The sequence below is a fragment of the Pteropus medius genome, unplaced genomic scaffold (assembly GCF_902729225.1).
Source record: "Pteropus medius unplaced genomic scaffold, Ma_sr-lr_union100, whole genome shotgun sequence".
Classification (NCBI taxonomy): Eukaryota; Metazoa; Chordata; class Mammalia; order Chiroptera; family Pteropodidae; genus Pteropus; species Pteropus medius.
This window is the reverse complement of record NW_024349801.1, coordinates 5,573,774-5,598,597: the sequence shown is the minus strand read 5'-3', so window position 1 is coordinate 5,598,597 and position 24,824 is coordinate 5,573,774. Positions and strand designations below refer to the sequence as shown.

Sequence of the window (24,824 nt, the reverse complement as noted above, 5' to 3'; positions counted from 1 at the left end):
GTACTTCAGAGTGTGTCTGAGCAAGGAGACTGAAGTATCAAGCTCTATCTCCAACCCCTGCCAGGGCCCGATGGAGGCCAGGTCTGGGCAGTCCAGGCCTTGGGCAGGCATAGGAACAGGTGGAGGCAGGTCCAGGCAACATTACCGGACACCTAGCAGGTGCTAGGAACAGGGGATAAAGAAATGATCAAGGCAAGGCCTCTCTCTGCCCTCGAAGACCTCATGATTCCATCAGACGCCCTGTGAAATCCCAGCTAAGCCCTGAGCCGCAGCTTTCCTCAAAACCAAGCTCCCAGACACGCAAACCCAGTTCCACCCTCCTCCTCTTCCCCTCAGCAAACATTTGTCCAAGGTCCCCTTGTCCCTCCACCCCCCTTGCCTGCTTCGCTCCTCTTCTCCTTCCGTTCTCAGGTGTCACCTCCTCAGGAAAGCCCTCCCTGATGTCTTTGACCAGGCCTAGTCCTTTTGTAATTTTCTCATAGGATATGGCTTTTGTTCCAGAGGGGGTCTTATCCTTATCTGTAATTGTCCCAAGTTCTCTGACCATAGCAAAAAGCATGAATGCCAGTAAGTCAGACACCCTCTGTTCTAGACGTAGGAAAAAATTGGGCACGCAGAGCTAATAAGACCTAGTGGCAGGCATGATGTGATGAGAACTGAGCTCCTACCAGATACCCTCAGAATAGTGCCGCTCCTTAAGCCTTCCTACCTATTTATTACAATAGGTAATATTGTTGATAATTTTGCAGATGAGGAAACTGAGGCCCAGAGAGGTTAACTAACTTGCCTAAAGCCACATAGCTGTGAGCAGAAGAGCAGGTATTAGAACCCAGATGTGGCTGGTGTGGGCCATGGGTCAACCTTCATCCCTGTGCTGTTGTGGGGTAGCGTAAGCGTGACCTTGCACACACCTGGCAGGATTCCTTCCTGCTCTGACTTTAATTTAATTTCTCTCCCCACGCCCTCCCTCCCTACCCCACACTCAGCTCCTCCAAATCCAGTTGTCTGTACGTCTGAAACACCTCTGACCTGATTCTGAATTCCTACCAGGCCTGGTATGCTGGAAGTCCAGTTTTTAAGCTCTAGGACAACCTCGGAAAGAATGTCACAGCCCAGCTGAGGAGGGCACAGCCTCTCAGCTGTTCCTGAAAAGACAGAGGGAAGGCCTCTAACCGTTGGGGAAATATTGCAATCCTGCTATCACGTCACTCTTTCCAATCCAGGGCCTTTCCACTACCCCCAGAAGCCACAGCGATAGCTTCAGGCTATCAGGAGACCTAGGTTCAAGGCATCAGGAGACCTAGGTTCTAATCCCAGCTCTGCCTCTTTCTAGCTGTGTGACCTCAGAGGAATCACACTCTCTCTCTGAACTGCAGTTTCCAGAAAATGGGGACACAAACAGCTACTATTTCTTAAGGTGGTTATTAAAATTTAAATAAGGTTCTCAATATGAAGTGCCTAGCCTTCAGTAGCTCTATAAATGCCTATTAAATTTGAAGATGACAATGGTCTTTGGTTTTACAGTAAAGAAGCTTTATAAGACAAATCAGACATACCTGTTTTTTGAAAAACAAAAAAACATTTATTTCTGTAAACTGTTTGAGTGCAGATGTTCTTCACAACCGCAATACAGCACAGATTTTCTCCCCCCAAATGAAATGAACAAGGAAAAAAAAAGAAAAAGAACTATAAAATATGCTCATGAAGAACCAAGCCAATCTCATCTTTCTTTGAAAAAAGAAAATCCTTTTGAATGTGTGGTGTAGACGTAAGATTAAAACCACAGATGTCCTGGTCCCCCTGAGGCTGGGGCTCCACTCCACACACAGCTAAGGTGGCAGAGCAGGCCTTCTGGCCTATGCTGTCCTTGCCGTTGGCAGAGGACCTTCCCGAAAGTAAGGAATCAGTTCCCAGTTCTACCTAAATTCCCATTTCGCACCCCGGGCCTCTCTCCCTAATGTCCTTGTCACTCTGGGAGCCTCTGACGTTAACCCTGAAAGACTCCTCCTGTCAAATCTGGACTCAGACCTTTGCCCCCACTCCATGTCCTAAGGAGACTTCACTCGAAAGGATGGGAATGGGCCGTTTTGGACCATGTGGCAAAGCTCCTGCCAGACAACTTTTAAGGCAAATTTTCTCTCTTCTCCTTTGGTCTGAGTCAGGCCTAAACTTCTCACCACCGAGCACCGTCTCTGTCAGACATGTAGCTTAGGCAACTTTGAAAGGGGTGGGTGAGGGACCCTGGAGCACATTCTAGGAGGTCTGAGCCTGACGAATGCGGTGAACGTGTGTGCTTATGAAGGCCGCCGCTGATGGCGAGTCTCTGGGCGCAGGTGCCTCCTCCGCTGTAAGCAGGCGGGGGGCGCCAGAGAAAACCAGGGTGGCGGCGCACCCGGGCTCCAGAAGCAGCGTGAGGTCATGGTGAGGTCATGGTGGAGGAGGCCAGGCAGGCCGAGAGAAATGCCAGGGCAAGGGGTCACCACAGGAGGCGCCTCACATCTGAGGATGTGCATGGCCTTGGCATCAAAATGATTTTTCTTCAGAAAAAGGGGGACAAAAGAAAAGGAAGATAAAAGAAAGATGTTCCATGAGCTTCGGGAGATAAGCTATTACAGGGGCTCACAAGGGAAGCGGGGAAGGGGAGTTGGGTTGCAGACAGGGTGGCGGGCGTTGCCTCTCACTGCGTCTCCTCTCCCTGGTGGGCTGGTGGGCTGGTAGCTGAGGCCGATGTCCCCTCCCCCGGGGAGCAGGCAGATGACTTTGGTAAGGGGCAGGGGGAGGGCTGGGGTTACTCCGTCTGGGCATCGTAATTGGCTCCCCCCGCCTTCTTGAGCTCGCTCTTGATGAAATCCTCTGCCAGTTCCTTTCGATCACTGATCACAAACTCTTTAGCGAAATTCTGCAGGAACAAAATAAAACACAGAGTTCTCAGTAAGAAGGAACAGGATCTCAGCATTGCTCAGGCAACACATCAGGAAGTCCTGGCACCTTAAATACTAAGGAATGATCAAAATAAAAATTTGGTGGCAGAGTGCTTTGGCAAACATGACTAGAGATCAGAAAATGGATACAGTCAAGGTACTGTATAGTCCTAAGACTATGGAGATAAGCCAAGGTCAGATGTGGGTTTGAATTCCGGCCCTGTCATTTTCTGGCTGTGTTACCTTGGGTAAGTTCCTTCGACATTCTGTGACTCAATTTCCTCATCAGTGAAAAGCTATCTCGTCAGGAGAATAGTAAGAGATGAGGTTCAGAAGGCAGGTTGGTGTGATGGTAAATGTCTAACATCAGCTTCTCAAAACAAAATAGAGAATAAAGGGAGAAGCCCAGATTTGTAGCTTTTGCCGATTTCTATGGTGCAAATATTCCCACAGTGGTTGATTTCAAGCTACCAACGTGATGTCCCTTTATGTGGAGTTGGGACGACATACATGACTGACTCTCTCATAAGCTGGTACAGGTAGGTTCAGGTACCCCAGGTCCTGACAGTGCAGGGCTTCCGGTCCCAGGCCTGAGTGGTCAGTCTGGGCACTGAATGCACAGAGTAAGTACTGAGCTCTCCAGCTGTACAGTTACTTGAGAGCAGGGGGTTTGTTTACATTCTTTCAATGCAATGGGGCCATAGTGATAAGCTAAATGCAGTCACTGTCCCCTCTTGGAGACCCAAGATTCAATCACAAAATCCCACAGGCCTGGCACACATGAGGCACTCAGTATATACTTGTGGCATGGATGAGTGAAGCAAGTGATCTGGCTTATCAGATAACTCCAAGCCTGAGAAATCAAGTTATTTTATTATTTTTTTTGGAGGGGGGTCTCAATCAGAAGGACTTGGGCCCTCAAGCTGTTTTAATATGTGGATCAGAAGACTTCAATAAAAAAAGAAAAATTTCAGGATGGTGACAAGAATACAGGGAAACTTACCAAAATACAAATAAAGTCTGAAAGCCAGAAAATCAACTACATAATAATAATAATAATAATAATAATAATAATAATAATAATAATAAAGTCCACAAGGAAATAACGTAAAAATTTACCAACATTTATTGTAAACCTATGTGTACCAGATACTGCCACACATTGGCAAACTTAATTCTTAAAATTCTTTAATATGGCCCAGCAAGTCTACTTCTAGAGCTCTAACCTAGAGAAATGAAAGCATACATCTGCACAAACACTTGTACACAAATATTCCTAGCAGCATTATTCACAGGAGCCAAAAAAGTGGAAAGAACCCAAAGGTCCATCAACAGATGAATAGATAAGTAAAATATGATCTGTCCACATAATGGAATATTATTCAGCTATAAAAAGGAATGAAGTACTGATTCATGCTACGATATGGATAAGCCTCAAAAACATTATGCTAAATGAAAGAAGCCAGATGTGAAAGACCATACTGTATAATTCCATTTACACAAAATGTCCAAAAAAACAAATCCACAGAGACAGATTAGTGGTCGCCCGGGACTGGAGGGGGAATAGGGAGTGACTGTCAGTGGGTCGGGGTTATTCTGGGGTGATGAAAATGTTTTGGAACTAGATAGAGGTGGTGGTTTCACCACACTGTCAATGTACTAAATATCAATAAATTGTATATTTAAAATGTATATTTAATTTTATGTTACGTGAATTTCACTTCCATTAAAACACACATACACACGCAAATACAAAAAAAAGGTCACCATATTCCAAGAATGACAAAATCAGGAGAACACTCAAGGTCAAGTTTTACAGTATAAACACAAGCCATTTGCCATGTCAAGCCACTAAGAATATGAACAGAGAGGGGGGAAGGGGGAGGTTAATATTTATCAAACGACTAGTTATGTGCCAGGTGCTGCCTCACACATTTTCTCATTTAATCTTCCCGCAGTATATTAACTTTTTTATTTATGATAAGACCCACGAGTTGGGCTTGGAGAGATTGTGTAAGTCGCCCAGAATGACTAAACATTCTTTCTATTCCCATTCTGCCACACTGTGCTGCTCAGTGTCTGTGTATGTCATCAGTACAAGTGAACACAAGCTGGATGTAGGCGTGAAAAAGGAGAACTGAGAATGAATGTGTTTCTCAACCCGAGCCCCAGTGGCATGGGGGAGGGGTGGAGCGCAGACGCAGGAGGAGGAAGCCAGCAGTTCAAGGTGCCTATAGAAGGAAGTCCAAAGTCTCTCTGCTTCGTGATAGCTATATATGGCAATCTAAAGCAATAAGAACACTCCTGTTTGTGTCCGTTAGTTATTAGATTTAGATTAAGAAAAAGTAAGTTTGATAAAGGCTAAGAAATCTACTGTGAAACTCTACATGGAGCTGTGCCCAATCCCATCTATGGGAAATCGAATTATGGCTAAAATAAGGAACAAAACAGAATAGCAGAATCCAATAAAGACATAACAATAAATGTGAATGAACAAAATTACCTTTAAAAAAAGCTATGTCTCTAACTACAAAAAAAAAAAAAAAGAAAGCAAACCTAAATCCTAGGCTACAGACCAAAGACATGTTTAAAACCAAAAGATTAAAAAAATATTATTCTATCAAACAAAAGTATATAGAAAAGCATCCTCACCCGCCCCCACTATGGAGACCAGCACTTGCCCTCCAGAGGCCCAAAGGGGCAAGCAGGAGGTGACGGCCATGTGGAGGTGGCCCCAGCAGGCCTCGCAGGCCTCCCTACATCAGGATGCTCATGCACCCCCAGACGCTTCAAAGGTGAGTCTATTCTTCTCATCAGGATATCTCATGGTGTGGACTCTAAAAAAGTCCCCAAAAGTTCTGAGTCAACCCAAAACCCAACTGAAAAGCACCGAGATCTCCTCCAGTCCTTCTTCCACATTAGGTCTTGCAAAGCCGGTACATACTGTATATGTACGGCACATAGCAGTACCACGGGCCAAACCTCAAGTGCACAGGAGCCACAGGAGGCCGGTGACAGCACAGCTCTAGAAAGAACAGGAGAGAGAATGCAAAAATACTGTACACAGTCACAGTGAATCATTAATTATAAAACTTTAGAGCGGATCTCAGTGGGGGAGGGAGAGCCTCTCAGTGGCTGGAAATGTTCCAGGTCTTGATCAGAGTGGTGGTTTTATGAGTGTGTACAAAAATTCAAAAAATTGAAATTCAAAAATTTATCAAGCTGTAAACATAAGATTTGTGAGTTTTCTTCTATTTAAATTATACCTTGGTTAACAAAGAAAAAAGGAGGTGGGGGGAATGGAGCTGAAAGGCAAAGAGCATTTGAATCCCTGACATTCACCCTTCTCATTTGATAGAGAAGCAGCAAGAGACCCAGAGAGGGGGAGCGATGTGCCTCAGGGCACACAGCAGCCTCATGGCAGGGGCCCAGGGGGCAGATCCTGGTCTGGGTCTCTCTTGTACCTTCTCTTTCCTCAGGCCACTTCGTGGGCTGCTCCAGACTGCCCAGCCTTCTCATGTCAGCATATCATACCCTCAAGACTGCCCGAGACAAACGTCAAACATTCGTAAGCAAAATGTGCCTGTCTGGGCACACTGTCACCTGTGGTTCTGGAAAGATCTTCTTTGTCATGTCCGGAAATACTGTGTCCCTGGCTAATAACTTCCAGACAGGGTCTCTCCCTTTTCCGCCATGGCAGGACTTTTCAAAGGCAGAAGCCCCACCCAGCTAAAAATGACTCCAATATGGTTTGGAAATAGACACCAACCAAGTTCAGGATACGTTTTGTCCCTGTGACTTTTTTCAAGTGCACATATGCTCATGCTTCAAAGATGTAGGTGAGACATCAGTCTGCTCCTGAGGAAGGCAACTCCAGAGAAGGACTGGGGTTAGGAACCAGAGCTCTGTACATAGTTAAGACTCTATTTGCAAGGCTAGTTTTAAAAGAACATAATTAGTTTCTAACCCTTGGTTTTAAATCATCTCATTTTTAAATGGCTCCCAACTGCCTAAGTTTAAACCCCAGCTTCAGTCCTAAAGCATGCTGGGAGGAAGTTTGGGCCAAATACAAATAGGGACAGTTGTCCATGTCCATCTCCAGCAGCCTGACCTTCTGCAGGGACTTACCCAACGTGAGCCTCGGTCTCCTCATCCGCAAATGGCAACAATAAGAGGACCTACATCCTAGGGCTGTTGTAGTGTGCAACTCATCATCTCTGATGATGTGCAAAGGGCTTGGACACTCGATAAGTGTGCCTGGTGCAAACTTAAGTGCTCAAGGTTAATTACACAGTATTTTGAATGATCCTAGGTTAAGCTTCATTCTCAAGAGAAGGACTGCGGTTAGGAAACAGGACATATTTTGTAGAGTCAGAGATATAAAGAAATTTTCTGAAACACAGAGTGAAGGCACAGGGAGTGGCCGGTTCCTCTTCCTTCACCCACACTGATTTCCCCACCCTCACCATTTTTTTTTTTAATTTTTATATTAGTTTCAGGTATATAGTACAATGATCAGACATTTATATAGTTTATAATGTGTCACCCTCACCAATTATTTTTTAATGACGGAAAGTCCAGGGAATTCCTCAGAATAACTAAGACAATGAACTGGCACCTCCTCGCCCTTGCGGACAGAAGATGATAAATCCAGCTGCACACCCGAAAGATAAGTACAGGGTCGGCCACGAAAGAGCAGTTGGGCAGAACTGTCAGGTCTTCTGCTTAGAACATGAGGTCTATGGTGGGTCACTCACCTACACAGAGGACATGGGGAAGGTCCCGGAATTAAAAATGAGTGGGGAGACTTTGACAGTTAACTTTATAATGTCAGCAATGCACATTTCTACAAAGTGGGACCAGGGAGGAGAGGCAACCTTCATTGTATCGAAAGATAATGCATGCCAACGCAATTTGTTCTTCCGGCAAACACATGCTCGCTGAAGACCACACACTTTCCTAGGTCGTGGGAAGTCAAAATTCCAGTACTCTCTGTAAGAGTCTGAGAGCAGAAAAAGAGGACCAGAGGGCTCAAAGATGCCCCGAAGGAAACAGTCAATGGCTTTGGGCCCTGGTTTCCATCTCCGTGAAAGATGGGGCTGGACGACAGGTTCTATCAACCCTTTTCTCAACGGGCATCCATAGATTTGTACCTAAGCCTCCGGAGCACATGGGACAAAGTTTCAACTTGGATGCCAGAATCTCAGGGGCAATGGAGAAAAATGGCACAGAAAGGTCAACTTTGGGATCAGTGTGGCTTTCAAAAGGAAGGTTGTGTGCAAGCTCAGGACCGTCCCAAACCCTTGCAAAAGAGTGTGGGGGTTAGAATCTCTCCTCCCACCTGTGAGAGATGGAGCAGTGGGTAGACGGAACACATGCTGGCCACAATAATGTGTCTTTTCCCCAAGTGGGTGAAGTTTAATTATAAACTAAAGACCTTGGCATGCTGAAGAAAAGCAGTTGGTCCACAGCAGCTAGAACATGAGCCAGATGAAAATGCACAGCAGCAAACCTGCTGGGCACTCAGCTGCCAACCCCTCCTGGGCACCCTACGCTTCCCTCCTACAACCATTCAACATGCTTCAAAGACCAAAGTTTTAAAAATCCTTCCAACAAGGTGTAATTTACTCAAAAAGAACAGGTTCCTATAATAGGCATGAGTCATCACAGAAAAGCGAAAAAACAAACAGATCAAAATGGTATGGTCTTATGTTTGACAGATTTGGGAACAAAGGTGCCTGCGTCACTATCACAGTTTGGAATGATGAGGTTCTATTTTACTAGGAAGAGAACAAAGGACAACAGAGAGACATGTGGTCACATTTCACATGGGCACAGGGTAACAGATGGAGGGCAGGAGCGCATGGTGTCCTAAAGCATGTTGTGGGGAGGTTTGGGTCAAAACCAAATAGGGGCAGTCATCCATGTGCCTCGAATCCAGACTCCTACAGGGCCACCCACTTCTTTAGCATTTGGGGCACTGTCTGGAATCTGACCCCTGCTTTCCTAAACACAGACATTTACAGAAGCCCTGACTCCACTTTGCCTGATTTCTGACTATGCTTCCATCTACATCAGGGATGCCAAAAATGTGGGAATATACTCCACTCTCTATTCCTGTATCCATGGCAGACATCACAAACCAATCATGCACTTTCCCCAGTGAGGTCAGACTTAACATCAGAATCCTTCTTAATTCAGAACTCCATCTAGCCCCTGCTATTGCTCAACTGACAAGCAGGATTAAATCCAGGTTTAGGTCTTCAAATTCTGCCTGGTCAAGGTTGTGCCTAGCAGTTCTTATGGCTTAGCCCCACCCACTTTGGGGAACTTTTCCCAAAGAAATAACTCAACATATATTTTCTGAAATACAGCACATATACTCACAGTTGTTCATTGTTTTATCAGACTATTTTCACTTTTCAACAAAAGTTGAATAAATAAGTAAATAGTACCCACATTGAACACTTCGTGTACATCGGACATTATATACAGTTTCTTATTTAATTTTTTAATTTTTATAATTCCATGAGTTAGCTAATATCATCCCGAATTTTTAGAGGAAGAAGCTAACACTCAGGGAAGTGAAATAACCAGCAGAAAGTCACACACATGGTGAGGGGTTGGGCTGACACTCACAATTAACTCCATGCCAAGGTCTTTACCAGGACACACACACACACACACACACACAACTACATTCACTGAACAGAACAGTATTCAGTCATTAAAATTATGAACTGTTAGGCGAAAGAACTCTGCTATGATTAATCATATTTGTAAAAACATGTACCATGTGACAAAGTCTCCACAGGAATTAGCAGAAATCACTACGTGAGGTGGAAGATTGGCTGATCATCATTTAGTTTCTTAATTTTGTCTGAACCACTTTTTACAAACACAACGCCCTGGGATAAGCCACCATGAGGGAGAGTCCAGAAGGGACTCTCAATAGGCAGATGTTCTGAGACGATGACAAGAGAAGGAGAAAGGTGGGGGGAGGGGGACACGGAAGGTAAGAGAAAGGGCGGGAAAATCTGAAAGACATAAGATGTGAAGATACAGATGAAGAGCTATCTAGACTCAGTGCCCCGCGCTCTTCAGTTAAGACCTGAACACGGTCTAATGCAGTATCCCCACAGCATGGAAACGACACCCTATTGACAAGGTCAGAGATTGCTACATGGGGCTTCGGGAGGCCAGTGGCTTGTGGCCGACCATGGCAAGGCCTGCTGGACAGAGCTCTTGGCTTGTGAAAGCGGCTTCCATTTATGTTCCGGGCTCAGAATGTGGGGCATCTCCCTCTTTCTCCTAAGATCTAACCACTTAGTTAAAGGAACTCAGATGGAACACAGAGCTGGCTGCAGGGCCCGATTGCCCACCCCACCATTAAATCCACCTCTGATGTCCCACCATCTGACGTCTGCTTCAATGCTCCCCTTGGCTTAAAGGCTCATCCCTCCAAGCCTCGATTTCTTCATCTGTATATTGGGGGTAGTAACAGCACGTGGCCCATCATGAATAAGCATGGCCCTCCACACATGACACATGGCGTCACCCATTACAGGCTGCCAGAGAGCTCTGTATTTGCCATCAGGTGGTTTCTTTTAAATATATGACATGAGCAACAAAAAGTCCCGTTGCCTGAGCCCAGACCCAGGTGAAATGCACCAGCACCAAGGGCCCTTTCTGGTTCTGAGAAGAATAAAGGCCTTTCCATGAACCACAGGCTTGAAGAAGTATAAACACTCCCTGTCAAGACAAACAGCTGAAACCCTCAGGAGGGCAGTGAGGTGTCTACCGATGGTCCCCGAGTGCCAGGCGGCAACTGATGCTTTGCATAGGGGAGCAGCAGCCCATTTAAATCTCATTACATAGAGATGTGTGGGTTCTCCCAGCTGACCCAACCAGCGCTCACTTCTGCTTTCTACTGAAGCAAAAGCAGAGCCTTTGGAAATTCTCATCCACCCCCACATCCCTCCCTGAGTGCAACTGGATCCCATGATTTAATTCAACCCAAAGGACAGTTATTGAATATTTACTAGCTTCTGTTCTAGAAATACATAAATAAAAACATACAATCTAGAACATATGGGAAGAGATTCATTTCTTTCTTTCTTTCTTTCTTTTTTTTTTTAGCATCTGTTATGTGCCCCATACATAATAAAGCAGCCATGGGCCCTACCCTCAAGATTACTTTCTAGGAGTACTTATTTATAACTTGTGGAATTCGGAATATAGTAGAAGCACAGATAAAGGAGCAGTTAATTCTGATTGAGGCTGGTAGGAGAATGGAGTAAAGAATCAGGGGTTTGGAGGATAAATAGAAGTTTACCAGTCACCAAAATGAAAAAACTCTTTTCACATCCATTGCTTTTCTTCAATCCTTCCAACAGCTCTGTGAAAATTTAATTCTCTTTTTCATAAGCGAGAACAAATTCTAGAGATAAAGTGACTTGTCCAAGGTTCTCAAGGAACATTTGACTGAGCTAGAATACCAACTTGAGTCTCACTCCTCTTAAACCCATGATCTTTTTCATTCAACACAGCAGCATCAAAAAAAAAAAAAAAAGCAACAAGCAACCATATTTAGTGTTCACTTTGAAAAAAGGGGAGGGGGTGGTTCTACCATCAAGGAAAATTGGGAACCAGTAAGTTTAAAAATAAATGTAAAAGATTTGTTTCCTGCAGAACTTCTCAGAGCCTTTCATGTGCCATGAAAATGCATATGGCCTGGGAACATTTTTCTTGGTGCTGGAGGACATTGGGGAATGAGTCGTGGGGTGAGATAATCCAGTCCAGGCTCTGAGAGCACACAGTCTTGGCTCCAGGCAGAGCTCCACCACATCTGAGTGCTGGGACCTGGAGTAAGTTAGTCAACCTCCCCAGGCCCCAGGTTCCTCATCTGTAAAACAGGAATAATGACAGAACTGTAAAGAATAAATGATTTCATAAGTGTAAAGTCCTTAAAAGTGTCAGGCACGAGGTAGGGGCAAAATCAAACTATTGTTATTATTGATATTATTACCATACTGGTACACGAAAGCGACCCTCCCAGAAGAGTGTTGGTACGTCTGGCTCTGGGCGGGTCGGGGGAGGTAAGAGGAGGTCCAGAATTTGAGCCCACCCTGCTCCTGAGGTTTAGAGACCAAGAGAATACACGCTAAGCTGATCGTTCCGCACCAACACTGGAATATCTGTCCTTTCTGCCTCCACTGCTTCTTGCAGGAAATACTCTGCCATTCTCTGTTTCCAGTGCGGAAAGCTGAGATGTACTCTCTGCTTACTTGGCTCCATAGACATACACAGAATGTTAAAAAATGAATAAAAAGATCATGTGAATAAAGCCGTCCTGCAAGGCAAGCATGATGCATCCCTGACTGAGGCTGGCTCCAAATCAAGACGGCCTAGCCCTGCACAGGCAGGGCTCTAACGGTGGCGACTGCATTGTCCCCGTAATCCCACAGAGACACCAGAACAATGGGATGGGTGCTTTGTCCTTTGCACCAGCCTGGCACTTCTGTGTGGCAGATGACAGCAGTGGAGAAGCAGCCATGCATGCATGCTGTCTGTTCGATGAATTCTCGGGACTCAAGTCTGGGTGTCCCCATCACCCAGCCTGACTCGTTTTGCCCTGTTTTTCCCCCTGCCACTGACACGGCTCAGCCTGGCTCTGAATACTGACTAAAGAGACCCAAAGTCAAACCTCTTGAATTTTAACTCCTCTGAACTCCAGCCCCAGACCTGCTGCTCACTAGCTTGTGGGTTTGAAGCAAGTCCTATGACTGTTCTGGGCCTCAGTTTCCCCACATGCTGATGCACTTATGCGGCAGGCCCCAGGTGAGGTATGGATTGTTTAAAGTCAGCACTGGCAAGTGTGGGTGATGCCAGGGCCTTGCTGTGTTGCTATGGCGGTGACTCTTATCCAAGCCATTTGCAAGACAAATCAATCGGGCAACATGGATCGACGAGATTCATGTCCCACACCTGTGGCTCAACATGTGGACCTACTATCTGCTAGGAAAATGATTCATAGCATAGAAAGCTGTGCATCACAGTGGGGTCTAAAGAGGAACGCTGGAAATAACTATAACCACTCCTCTGGGCCTTCACCAGACATGGTTCTAAGCACTTTCCCTATATTTGCTCATTTAATCCCCATGACAACCCTAAGAAGCAGATACTATTTTGGATCTCAGGGGACCGAGGCCCAGAGAGGGCAAGCAATGTGCCCAAGGCCACACAGTAAGTGGTGGAGCTGAAATCTGAACACACACCATCTGGTTCAGAAGGCTACACTCCAGACCATTGCACTGCCCTGTCTCTTGTCACACAAGGTAAAACAAGCCTCCTTTAAAGGTAAGATGCTGGCATAAACAAAGTACCCAATTTTTAAAAATGAAAAAGTTTCAGAATATGTCAAAACAGAGTATGACACAACAAATCAACTCGTGTAACTCATTTCACAAACGGGGTAACTGAAGCCCAGGAAGGGAGAGTTGCCCACCATCAGGCAGGTAGTTAGTGGCAAAAAGACCTTCTTTCTTGATTTCAGGGTCTCTACGTCAATTTACAGTCTCTATGTTTCACGCAAAGCATAAGGATGTGGGTATATACTTTTATTACAATAAAATCCAAGGGTGTATTAATAACCTTAAACTAAAAGTCAATCCACTTATTCTTCACATGGAAATCATGGTAAAAGGCATCTGGGGAAGTGGCCCAGTCCCCAAAATATGGAATCCAGCATGTCCCATCTAAAAAGCCCCTTAGGGGACATCTGTTCTGAGTCTCCATTAAACAGAGTTTGGAAAACTGGCACACTTGCCAGGATCAGCATGATTTTAGGGACTGTCAAAACACACCATTATGCCAGCAAAATTGACCCTTTGTAACTTAAATGGCTGTATTTGCAACCGTAGTATAAATGTGAGGTCTTATAATAGCTTCAGGTAATAAACTTTTATGCAGAAGTGGAAAATGCAAAAGAGAATGGTCAAGATATTACATTGCATCTGTAGTTTAAGATGCATCCCAGCTCCGGCCCCTCCTCTCATCCTATGAATACCCGTGCTTCTCATCTACCAGCATTTCTTTAACAACTGGATTAACGCTATAGCTGCCAATCATAAAGCCCTGCCTCTCTGCCCCACTGGATGTGCATGTGACCTAAGCTGGGTTAACAGGAGTCCTTAAGGGAATGACTGACACAGAAGGAGGGGGGCTCTCTTTCACCTGGGATCAAGATCCAGAAGAAGCAATATGTCTGGGCCATTTCTCCTATTGTGCAGAGGCCACCTGAGGCCAAACCCGGAGAAAAGAGAGATGAAAGGAAGATACTGCTTCAGTTCTAGATCTAGCCACACCTAAAGCCAGCAACCCCTGTACTTCCCAGGTCAGAGAGCCAGACAATACCCCTTTCTACTGCAATGTCACTGAGCTTGCAAATGAAATTATAACCAATATTCCCAACTGAAGGTTCCCACCAAAAAATCCTATTTCCCCAAATCACCCTCAGTTACTAGCCCACTTAACCAAACTAAGAAGAGTTCTAGATTTAAAAGAAACTCAACTGACTGCTAATGGGTACGAGGTTTCCTTTGGGGACGTTGAAAAAGTTCTGAAGCTAGACAATGGTGACGATTGCACAGCGCTGTGAATGTACTTAAGGCCACTGAACTGTACACTTTAAAATGACTAAAACGATCCATTTTAAGGTACTGTATTTTGCCAATATAATTTGCAAAATTCAAAAGACTGCGCTCATTGGACACATCCAGATGAGCATTCTCTTGTTCCCTGGCCACATCCAGACTGGCCAGGGAAGAGGACTAACTAAGTGTGAATGGCAACATTCAGCAGGAGACCTTGGCCATGGAATATGCACTTTTTTTGTATTTTCCGTTCTGCTGCCATAAAAGAGACCCCTTAAAGCTAGTTCACCATGAAAATCCAACAGTCTTGGAGAAAAATAGCCTGTAGGGTTAAGTAGGTGGCCTTCCAGAGCTCAGATTGTTAATCAGTAATGCTGATTAGGATGTGAAATAAGTGACACTTAAACATTTACTATGTCCCAGGCATAGTGCTAACCCTTTGGGAAGGTAATCTGACAAGCCATACTTTTTTTTTTTGGTTTTTTTTAAATTAATTAATTAATTTATTTATTTTATGGTGACATTGGTTAATGAAATCCAGTAAGTTTCAGCTGTACATCTTATCAGTAAGGCATATATATATTTACAGTGTGTGTTCACCTCCCATAGTTAGACTTCTTTCTGTCACCACAAATTTGACCCCTTTTATCCCGTCTACCTTCCTTCTCCTCCCTCCTCTCTCCCCTCTGGGAACCTCTAGTCTATTGTCCATGTCCATGAGTGCCATACCTTTTTAAAATGATCATCACGCCTACGAATTCTGGAACCCCACCTCCTGAAAATGTATTCTAAAGAAACAATTCATCAGAAGAAAGGAGCCGCGTGTGTCAAAATGTTGGTTGAAACATTATTTATAAAAATAAAAACGGGAAGCAAGTCAAGAGGCCAGCAATAGGGGACATTTAGTACATTACAGTACACTTGAGAAATGGGACAGTCAGCCACTAGAAAACGTTCATTACAAAGACTCTGCAGCCATATAATTTATGAAATTATGTTAAGGAGAAAAAAAAGCCAACTAGACCGTGATTTGAAGACTGATTGCATCAATGCAGAGGTGGGTGTGCTCGCCCACAGAGCTGGTAGGGAAGATGGAAAAACAGGAATGATAAGAACTTTCTGCTTTCTTATTATTTTTTAAGTAAAAGTTTTATGTTGGGGACAATTTTAGATCTACAGAAAAGTTGCGAGAAATAGTACCAAGAATCCCCATATACCTCACACCTCATTTGCATAATTGTTAACATCTTGTGGTATGTTTGTCACACCTAAGAAGCCAACACTGGAACTATAACTAAACTCCATATTTCATTCTGATTCCAGCAGTTTTTCTGTTCCAGGATCCAATCCAGGATACCACACGGCATATAGCCTATTTTTGTGAGTGCGTTTTTTGTTGTTTTTTTTTTTTTATAATTCAATGGCTTTGGGCATATGTATAGGTATGTACAATCTTCACCACAGTCGATTTTAGAATATTTTTATCAGCTGGAAAAGAAACCCCCTACCCATTAGCTATCCCGGGTTTTGAAAAATCCTTTGGCAAAATGGAGAACCCTTTGGTAAGGAGAGAATTCTCCCTCACTTCTCTTCCCTTGGTTTTCCTTTCTGGAATTCAGATTTTCTTTTCTCAGCATGACCTCATGCCCTAGCTCAAATGAACCACCTTGAAGTTTCCCATAGTGTCAATTTTCATTATGTCCAGAAAGGGGAAAAAAAAACAAACTTTAAAATAGAGAGCTCTATAAATTAGAACTATGCAGGAGCTCAGCAACAAAACCAAAGGCATGCCCACCTTTTCCACTTTCCTTTCAGCCAAACAGGGATTTGAGACTAAGTCAGCCATGTTTAGTGCCCAGTTATCCAGTCTAGGAGTCTGTGCCATTGCTGATACAGCCTTTGTCATTCTATAGCCACCAAAATTCTCATAAAGCCCCCGCTGGCCCCTGACATAAGGTTGACACTTATTCATTCAACAAGCATTATCAAGCACCTGCTGTTTGCCAGTAACTGTGCAGAGAGGGCGTGCATGAACTCTCACACTGGGTGCTCACGGCCACCACTGGAAGTCAACCATGATCATCCATGACTCAAATAGGGGCCATGACTTTAGTCATCTTTCCAGCCCCTTCTCCGTGAACCACCTGCCCCAATCTCAAAGGTAGACTCCCAGCTGCCACGCTTCTATTATGTGATGGTCAGGATCACAAACCCAGCTACCTGCCTTCTAGCCCACTTCCTGAAAACAATTTTGGTAGCATTTCACCAATAGCTGTGATGGTCCAGAGATGGAGCATGGCTTCCTGGAAGTCACAGCTAAGTCACAGGCCCAAGAGCCAAATCCAGCCCTCTCCATCGCTGCTGGATAGTGCCCTTTTGTGGGTGTGACTCCCAGATCCTGAAAGAACACAGGCCAGTTACCTGCACGACTTCTTTCACCAGGGTCTTGTCCGTGCCAGTTTTGGCTCGCTGTAGCCCGCTGACATTCTCTCCGATCCACGTAATGAGGGCAAACTTTGACCTCTTGCTCATGGCGTCCCCAGTGGTGAAACGTACGAAGGCAAACAATCGGATGTCATCTGTGGCCAACAGCAAAAAAAGGGCACAGGGCTCAGTTAAAACACCCCAAAATCATGTCCCCGAGAAGGTGCTCTGACCCATGAGTAGGCCTGGGGTGGCACAGCAGGGCCCAACAATGACCTTGGCCAACATTCCTTCATTTGATCCCGACAATAGCACCCATTTCGCAGATGAGAAATAGAAGTTCAAAAGGGTCATGTGACACTCCCAAGGCCACGCAGGCAGGAGGAAGCCACACTGGGAATGTGAACCCAGACCTCTGTGGCTACTATGCCTAAAACCCTCCCATCTCTCATACGGTCTCAAGTTTTGGATCTTATCCCCAATCTTTGAGGCCTCACTAGGAATGGGAGAGCCACGTGGTGGAGAGATGGAAATTCAGCTTGGGGAGGGATGAGATGAGGAGGAAACAAAGAAAGTGGCCCCTATTTTGGTCTGGGATACAGCTCTGGACCCACTGAATGTATCTAGCTTATGGCTTGACAATTAGGCCATTAAGAATTCGGAATATTCTTCCATTAGTGTGTTCCGATTGTTATATCTTATATGTTCATTTTTATTATAATGATTCTGGGAGCTATTTTGTTTCATTGATCTACATTTGTGTTTTTTTTCCTTATCACACTTTTTTCATTAGCGACCCTTTAGAATCTCTTCCACAGTCCACCATGCTAAGTTCCCTCCAACCTTTATTGCTCTGTGTTACTAAAATAATATGTGACATTCCTGAGTTTTTAGTGTCCTGTGTGTGTGTGTCCCACTAGGCTAGACTGGGGTCACTCTACCTCGGCACTCAGGACACTTGGGCTGGTCATGCTTTGTCGTGGGGCATCCCGTGAGCTGCGACGTGGAGCAGCACCCCTGGCCTCCACTCACGAGATGCCAGTATATGCCGTCCAGTTATGACAACCAAATATGTCTCCATACATTGTCCAATGTCCCCTGGGGGGCAGAACTGCCCCTTGCTGAGAATAAATTTCTAGATATAGTTTGTGTCCCTATTTAATCAGGACCCCCTTTGTGTTTTCCACCAAAATTCTGTGCTTTTCATTGAGAAAAATCACATATCCTTGCTCTGCTTAACTCCTAAATAGTTCTTACTTTAATTGCTCTTATCAGTGAGATCTCATCATAGTCCCCCACTGGTAAAGGTTAGCACATGGGGATGTCACTGGTTTGGGTTATTCATTCTGTACCTGTCGCTCTGCTACGCTCTGATGTTCTTAACGGCTTTTAGTTGCTGGCTTTAGAATTTCTCAGGACCCAATGACAGTGTAGAGCTGTGCTTCTCAATCATTCATGTGTATTCAGATCACTTGAGGGTTGTGCTAAAATGCAGATTATGATTTAACAGGTCTAGGATGGGGCCCTGGGGTCTGCATTTCTAACTGGCACTCAGGTAATAACTGATATATTTGAGATTTTGTTTTTTAAATCAAAGTCCCTTTCTTCTTAGAATCTTTCTAGATGCCTCCATGCTGAATCCCACATAACGTATAGGTTTACACCAAGACCACAAGCTCTGAGTGTAATGGAGTCTAGAGCCGATCGAGCTCACTGCTTGGTTAGTACCTCAAAGTCTGAGCACTGTCACGTGAGAAGCGGCACTGTCTAATAGGTAATCATCTGTCGCAGGGGAGCTAAGACACAGTTCTCAGCAGGCCACAGAGTCCTGATTCAAACTCTACAGACCAGGCTAGGGGACACTCTGCCAAATCCTTATGATCGTTCATACTGGCACAGCACCCCTCAGTTTATAAAACACACTTATGTTTTACTACCTCGTTTGGTCTTCATGACAATGCTGTATGGTAGGCTATGGCAGGAGGAAGGATTTGCCGCCATCATCTTCATCAACATCCAAACCACCATTTGATAGATGAGGCTCAGAAGTCATGTGACGTGCCCAAAGTGACACTAATGACAAAGCCAGGCCTGACAAAGGACCTAGATAGCTTGGGTGTCTCTGCCAACCTGGCCCTAGGAGTCTGGTGGGGAGCTGACCACAGGGGTCAGTGGGTAACAAGCGGTGGGGGACAGAGAAGAAAGGATGGTCTTCGGATACTTCACAGGCCAAATCGACAGGGCTTGGTGACCCACTGGCTATGGGAAATGAAGAAGGAATCCAGGGGATTCCCACATGGGGGAGAGGCAGAGATCTATCTTTTATTCCTCAAGGACTGTGACAGTCTGGGCCTCAGCTGCCTCGTCTACAAAATGGAGCGATTTTTTTTTTTTGTCCTTCCCACTTTTTTTTATCAAGGTAAAAGTCATATAACATAAAATTTACCAGTTTAACTATTTTAAAGCATAAAATTCAGTGACATTTAGCACATTCACAATATTGTGTGACCATCACCACCATCTCATTCCAGAACATTTGCATCACCCCCCAAAAAAACCCCGCACCCACTAGCAGTCACTCCTCACCCTCCCCTCCCCCAGCCATAAGCAACACTAATCTGCTTTCTGTCTCTGGATTTGCCTGTTCCGGACATTTCACACAGATGGAATCATACACTATGTGATCTTTTGTGTCTGACTTCTTTCACTCAGCATGTTTTCAGGATTCATTCACATTGTAGCATGCTCAGTATTTCATTCCTTTTATGGCTGAATAATATTCCATTGTATAGATATGCCACAATCTGTTCATCTCATCATCTGTTGATGGACAGCTGGGATGTTTCCAAATTGGGGTGAGTTTACACATCCTTCATTAGCTGATCATGAGGATTAAATATGAACACTGTGAAACCCGCCTGGCCGGCCACAGTAGACTTTTCTCCCTGAAGCTGTAGCCACAGGGTGGAGCTGCCAGGTGGGTAGTGAGCACAGGAAATGAGGCTGGTGGGGCTGAGGAACTGAAATTCACTCAGCCACACTTAACTGGTGCAGACGTGGCGTGGAGGTGAGTCGCCAAGCATTTCCCAGCATTCACAGCCATGTCTGAGAAGCCAGTGCACTGTTTTGAGTAGTGTTGTTGGAGGAAAAGGAGAACCCGCACCAAAGTGTTTAATTAATTAAACTGCAGCCTTGACCTGAGGGGAAGGCAAGGCCACACAGCAGACGCCAAGGCAACGCAAGCACAGAAAGGCAGTCTATGTCCCGGCAACCACTCCATTTCCGATTTCCACGTCGGTCAGCCCGGACATGTGGGTTCTGTGACTGCATTTGGATCCCAATCATCCCACCACCGGCCAAAGCCTTCATGTGGGAAAGTTGCAAGCCATGTGTCCCAAGTACCAGCCCAGGACCTGGCACGAGATAGACGCACGATAAGTAAGTCACACACCCCCCACACACCCACAAGGATACAGGGAACCTAGCCTTTATGGACCTTCCAGAACCACAGGACAATGACATTTAAATTATCATAGCAGGCAAGGCTGTTTTCCTGGGTGGCTGTTTTCCTGGGTGGCTGTTTGGTGTTTATCTGACAATAGTTTGCCAATAAGATTGCTGATGTTTTTGAAAATCCAAGAGTCACATATGCTTACAAATGTTTGCTGCTCAAGATTTGGCCCAACATTGAAAAGTCAGCTAAATCTGAAATGAAAAACCTGCTGGTCTGAGCAACATTTTCGTAGCTGCCCACACAGACCTGAAGTCTCTCTCTCCCCCGCTCACCCTGAAGGAGGCTGTAAGGCTAATTTGACCTTAAACTGATCTGTACAGGAGGAAGTTCTAGTTCTTAGTCGCTCTTTGGGCTGCCTTCCTGCTTCTGGACAACTGGGCAGACTAAACACAAACACGCAGCCACGGCACAGCCTCAGAAGTGAAAAATATTACATCCCCTCATTCATCTCCTGCTGACATCACTCTGACATCAGGAAAATGTGGGTATATCAACTGAAAGGCATAGCTACACTTCATCATATATGTACATAGTATGCGTGTGCATGTGTGTATGGGATGTGTGTGCATACACACGTGTGTGTGTGCTAAGATGGCAAATCTGGCTGGGAGACAGTTGTCATCACCCTCATGGTGCTGCTCAGTCCCCGATGGGGCGAATGATACATCTTTTCAGACTGAGGTTTAGGAGTTGAGGGTACAGCTCTGGATGACCCTATTGGGAGAAGGTGGGCCCAGGTATTTGCACCAGAAGACACCCCGAGCTCCCTCTGTCAGAGGCCTCAGCACAACTGTCTACAACCGCAGGTCCCTGCGCTGTCAACCCTCAATCTTCTGCTCTAGGGCATCCAGGTTGAGTCCAAGTTCTGGAATCCATTAGAAACTCACCCCACTTTATACCAGCTCTGTGACCTCAACTAGAGTCCTGAATGTCTCTAAGCCTCAGTTTCCTCATCTACAAAATGGGTTACCTACCTACTTCATAAGGTGGTTGTGAAGATTAAATGAAAAAAAATGAGACATGAAGAGCTTGGCTGATGGGAGTGGTTGCTATTTTTCTATCCCCCCTTCGCAGTGAAACTGCCCTCAGAGGTGTGTCACAGCCTCCTAACTGCCAAACCCAGAGGAGAGACTCCCAGCCGCGACCTTCCTCACTGGCCTTCTGTAGCCACCAAACTCACTACTCGGGGTTTCAAAGCTGGGCACTCCTGGACACACAGTCATTTAGTCACTCATTCCATGAGTGTTCCTTGAGGGCCTACTGTGTGCCGAGCCCAATATTAAGCTCTGGAGGGTACAGATAAGACCAACGAGGGTCCTGAAGATAACAGAGATCAATGTTTATTGAACACTTACGATGTCTAGACACCTTTCTAAGCGCTTACACGAATTTGCACATTTCTTCATCCCAACCTTTCTGTGAGATCAGCACTGCTCACAGTCCCATGTTACAGATGAAGACACTGAGGCTTAGAGAGGTGAAGTGATAAGGAGCCAGACAACTCTTGCCCTGCCCACTGATGAACTGGTTAAGCCTAAATCAGCAGTTCTCAGACCAGCAACATCAGCATCCCCCAGGCACACATTAGAATATAAATCCAGGGCCTGGAAACAGAGTTTGAATAAGCCCCCAGGGGGATTCTGATGTCCCCAAACCTTGAGAACCACTGACTTAGGGAAAGAGATGAGAAAAGGAAATGATGAGGTTTTTAGCATAGAGAACCCACTCCACGCCTGGCAGGGAAAGGGGATGAGTAAAAAGTCTCATGGGCAGAAAAGCTGAAGTGGCCAAAAGTTCAACCCCACTGCATTCTTTCTCACCTGCACCCCTTTTAAGGAAGTGAGCATATAAAGAAGCTTCCTGTGTGGCCTGGCTTCTCAACATTATAATTTACAGAATTAGAGGTGTCTAAGTTTGGTTCCTAAGTATCTCACCATCAAAGACCTGTCTCCATCAAAGACCTCTCACCATCAGGACCGTCTCCCCAGAGACTCTCCCTCCACCCAAATCCCACAGCCCAAGAAAGAGCAGAGGCATATTTAAAAAAGAGCTACTGAACCATGACACTGGGTATCAGGGAGTTCTCTCTGTTACTCCTAGATCATTTATTTGACATAAGCCATCATTAACAAGGATTCCCAAATGCATCACAAAATCCCACAGAGGCCCATCTCATGGAAGATGTCAACCAATGACAAAGCAAGGTCAGGAGCCCTGTCCTCGAGGACCATCCACCTCACTGTGTGCTGACTTCTGGCCAGCGCCATGAGCTCAAAGCCCAGGCTGACTGCATGTCAGGTGTCCCCAATTTGAGGTTGTGGAAATCCTCCCCTTCCTGCCCCATGAGAGTCTTGTTCATGAAAAGATGGAGTTTTATTAACCCTTACACAGAGTTAATAAAACTCCACTCTCAAAAAACTTCACCCCTTGGTTAGTCTGCGAAGCCTCATCACAGGAAATGAGCATGAAAAAGCTCCTGGACCAGCCAATCCCACTAGCCTAAAGGACTCCTCAGGACCTAGAAACCCTAAGCAGGGCCCACCTGGTTCAGTTCTCCCTTCAAGGTTCCTTGCCTTCGTTTACTAAGTTAACACACAGCATCAAGTCATCACAAGTAAAATTCTGGGACCCTGCCTGGCACAGAGTAAGAGCTCGCGAACACTGGCCGTCACTGTGTTATCACCTCTGCAGTCTCTTCCTCCCTCTGGCTCTCCTCTAACCCGCTCCGGGACCCTGCATTTCCCTTCTTTCTTTCCTGCCTTAGCACCCCCTCATCTGAGCCCTTTTCTCTCCTCTCTTCCCTCCTCCCACACTCTCCATTTAGGACCAGAAGGAAGGGAAAGATTTAGGAAGAGAGATGAGGAAGGCGGGAGGACCAGGGAGGTGATGCTAAACAGTTAGTTACAGCAAGGGGATAAGGGAGGACACAATGACACCAAGAGGGGAGATGACCACAAATGGGCATGGGAAGAGGGGTGAGGAAAAAAAGGGGAGAGTTAGACTTCTCTGGAATTGCCAAGGCCACCAGGATGAGCAGCTCTCGTATTTTCCCAAAAACTACAAATGGCATAATCTGCAGCAATCTCAAGAATTTACCCTGCCTCCCTCACCCAGACTTGACATCTTCCAAGGCTAAGGGAATCCCCGAGGGGCAGATTCTGCCCAATCTCGCCTAACAGTCTCACCAGGGTGACTCCAGCGCAGAATCCACATCGATTGAGGGCCCGTGCTTTCTCCCAAAAGGGACCTAGTCTTCCCCTCTACCTGCCCCAAAGCCAGCCCTGGCTGGAGAGGAGACTGAGGATCTACGATAGGCCAAGCAGTGTACAAATTTCTCATACCTTTGCAAATGCTTTGAATGATTTTTTTCCACTAAACAGAACACATATTAGGTGCAGAATAATAAAAAGTACAAATAAGCAAAATTAAGGGTCTCACCACCTAAGTAACCCCTGTACATGTTTTCATGCACATCCTTTTGATCTTTGAAACTACTTTCATACCCATTGAGTTTCTGTTATATCCCACAGTGCCAGATACATAATAGGTACCCAGTAAATATCTGCTAGCCAACAGAAAAAAGGGCTGAGAGAGAGAGAGCTAATCATTTCATGATTTCCATCCAACACTGAACCTCAGAGCAAGACAAGGAAAGGGGGAAGGAGAACATGGAGGAAATTGCCCCAGAGTGCTACTAGATTACAACTCACTCTAAAGCTGACCTTACCTTATATAGACTCTCTAAGAAGTTATGCAAACAAAGTTCAGTAAGAAGAAAACAACCCACACACCGAAAAGCTGAGCTGTCAGCTTCCACTGAGTGAGCTCCCTGGAGTGGGTATGAAATATAATGGGAAAGAATTCTAACATCCTGCCGCCCAGGGCAAGGCAACAGCTGGATAGTAGCCCCAGCAGCGCTTGCTTCAGACAGGCTGCTGCTGATGCGGGGAGCCCGGGCAGGGACAGGACTGTAGGATGAGAACTTGGGAAGCATGTCCTCTCTCGGACACAGGAGGCACAAGAGGGTGTGTTGGGTGACTCCTCACCCCACAGGGAACTAAGGCCTGAGACTGAAAGGAATGGGGTTTGTCCCTAGAAAGGAGAGGTTTCATTATTGAAAAGCCCCATATCACTTGTTCTCTCTTTTTCAAAGTGACTTTCACATTGTTTGTCCTGATTGGTAAAACAAACAACAAAGAACCCACTCAAAAAATTTTTTAGAAAATATTACATTAAATGCAGAATGACCCAGCTTTCCCAGTTTTAGAGAACACCAGAAAATAGAATACAGGATAGCCAGAGGAAAAGAAA

General features: G+C 45.4%; 1 protein-coding gene across 1 annotated transcript in view; it reads right to left on the bottom strand.

Moving 5' to 3' along the window:
- Positions 1-1,566: 1,566 nt before the first annotated feature.
- COTL1 (coactosin like F-actin binding protein 1) overlaps positions 1,567-24,824 on the bottom strand; it is a 39,513-nt gene continuing 16,255 nt past the window's right edge. The window contains exons 3-4 of the mRNA XM_039888760.1: positions 16,997-17,154; positions 1,567-2,899 (exon numbers count right to left, since the gene is read on the bottom strand). Of these exons, the coding sequence (XP_039744694.1) occupies positions 2,789-2,899; positions 16,997-17,154 (269 nt within the window). The 3' untranslated portion in view covers positions 1,567-2,788. The remainder of the gene's footprint in view (positions 2,900-16,996; positions 17,155-24,824) is intronic.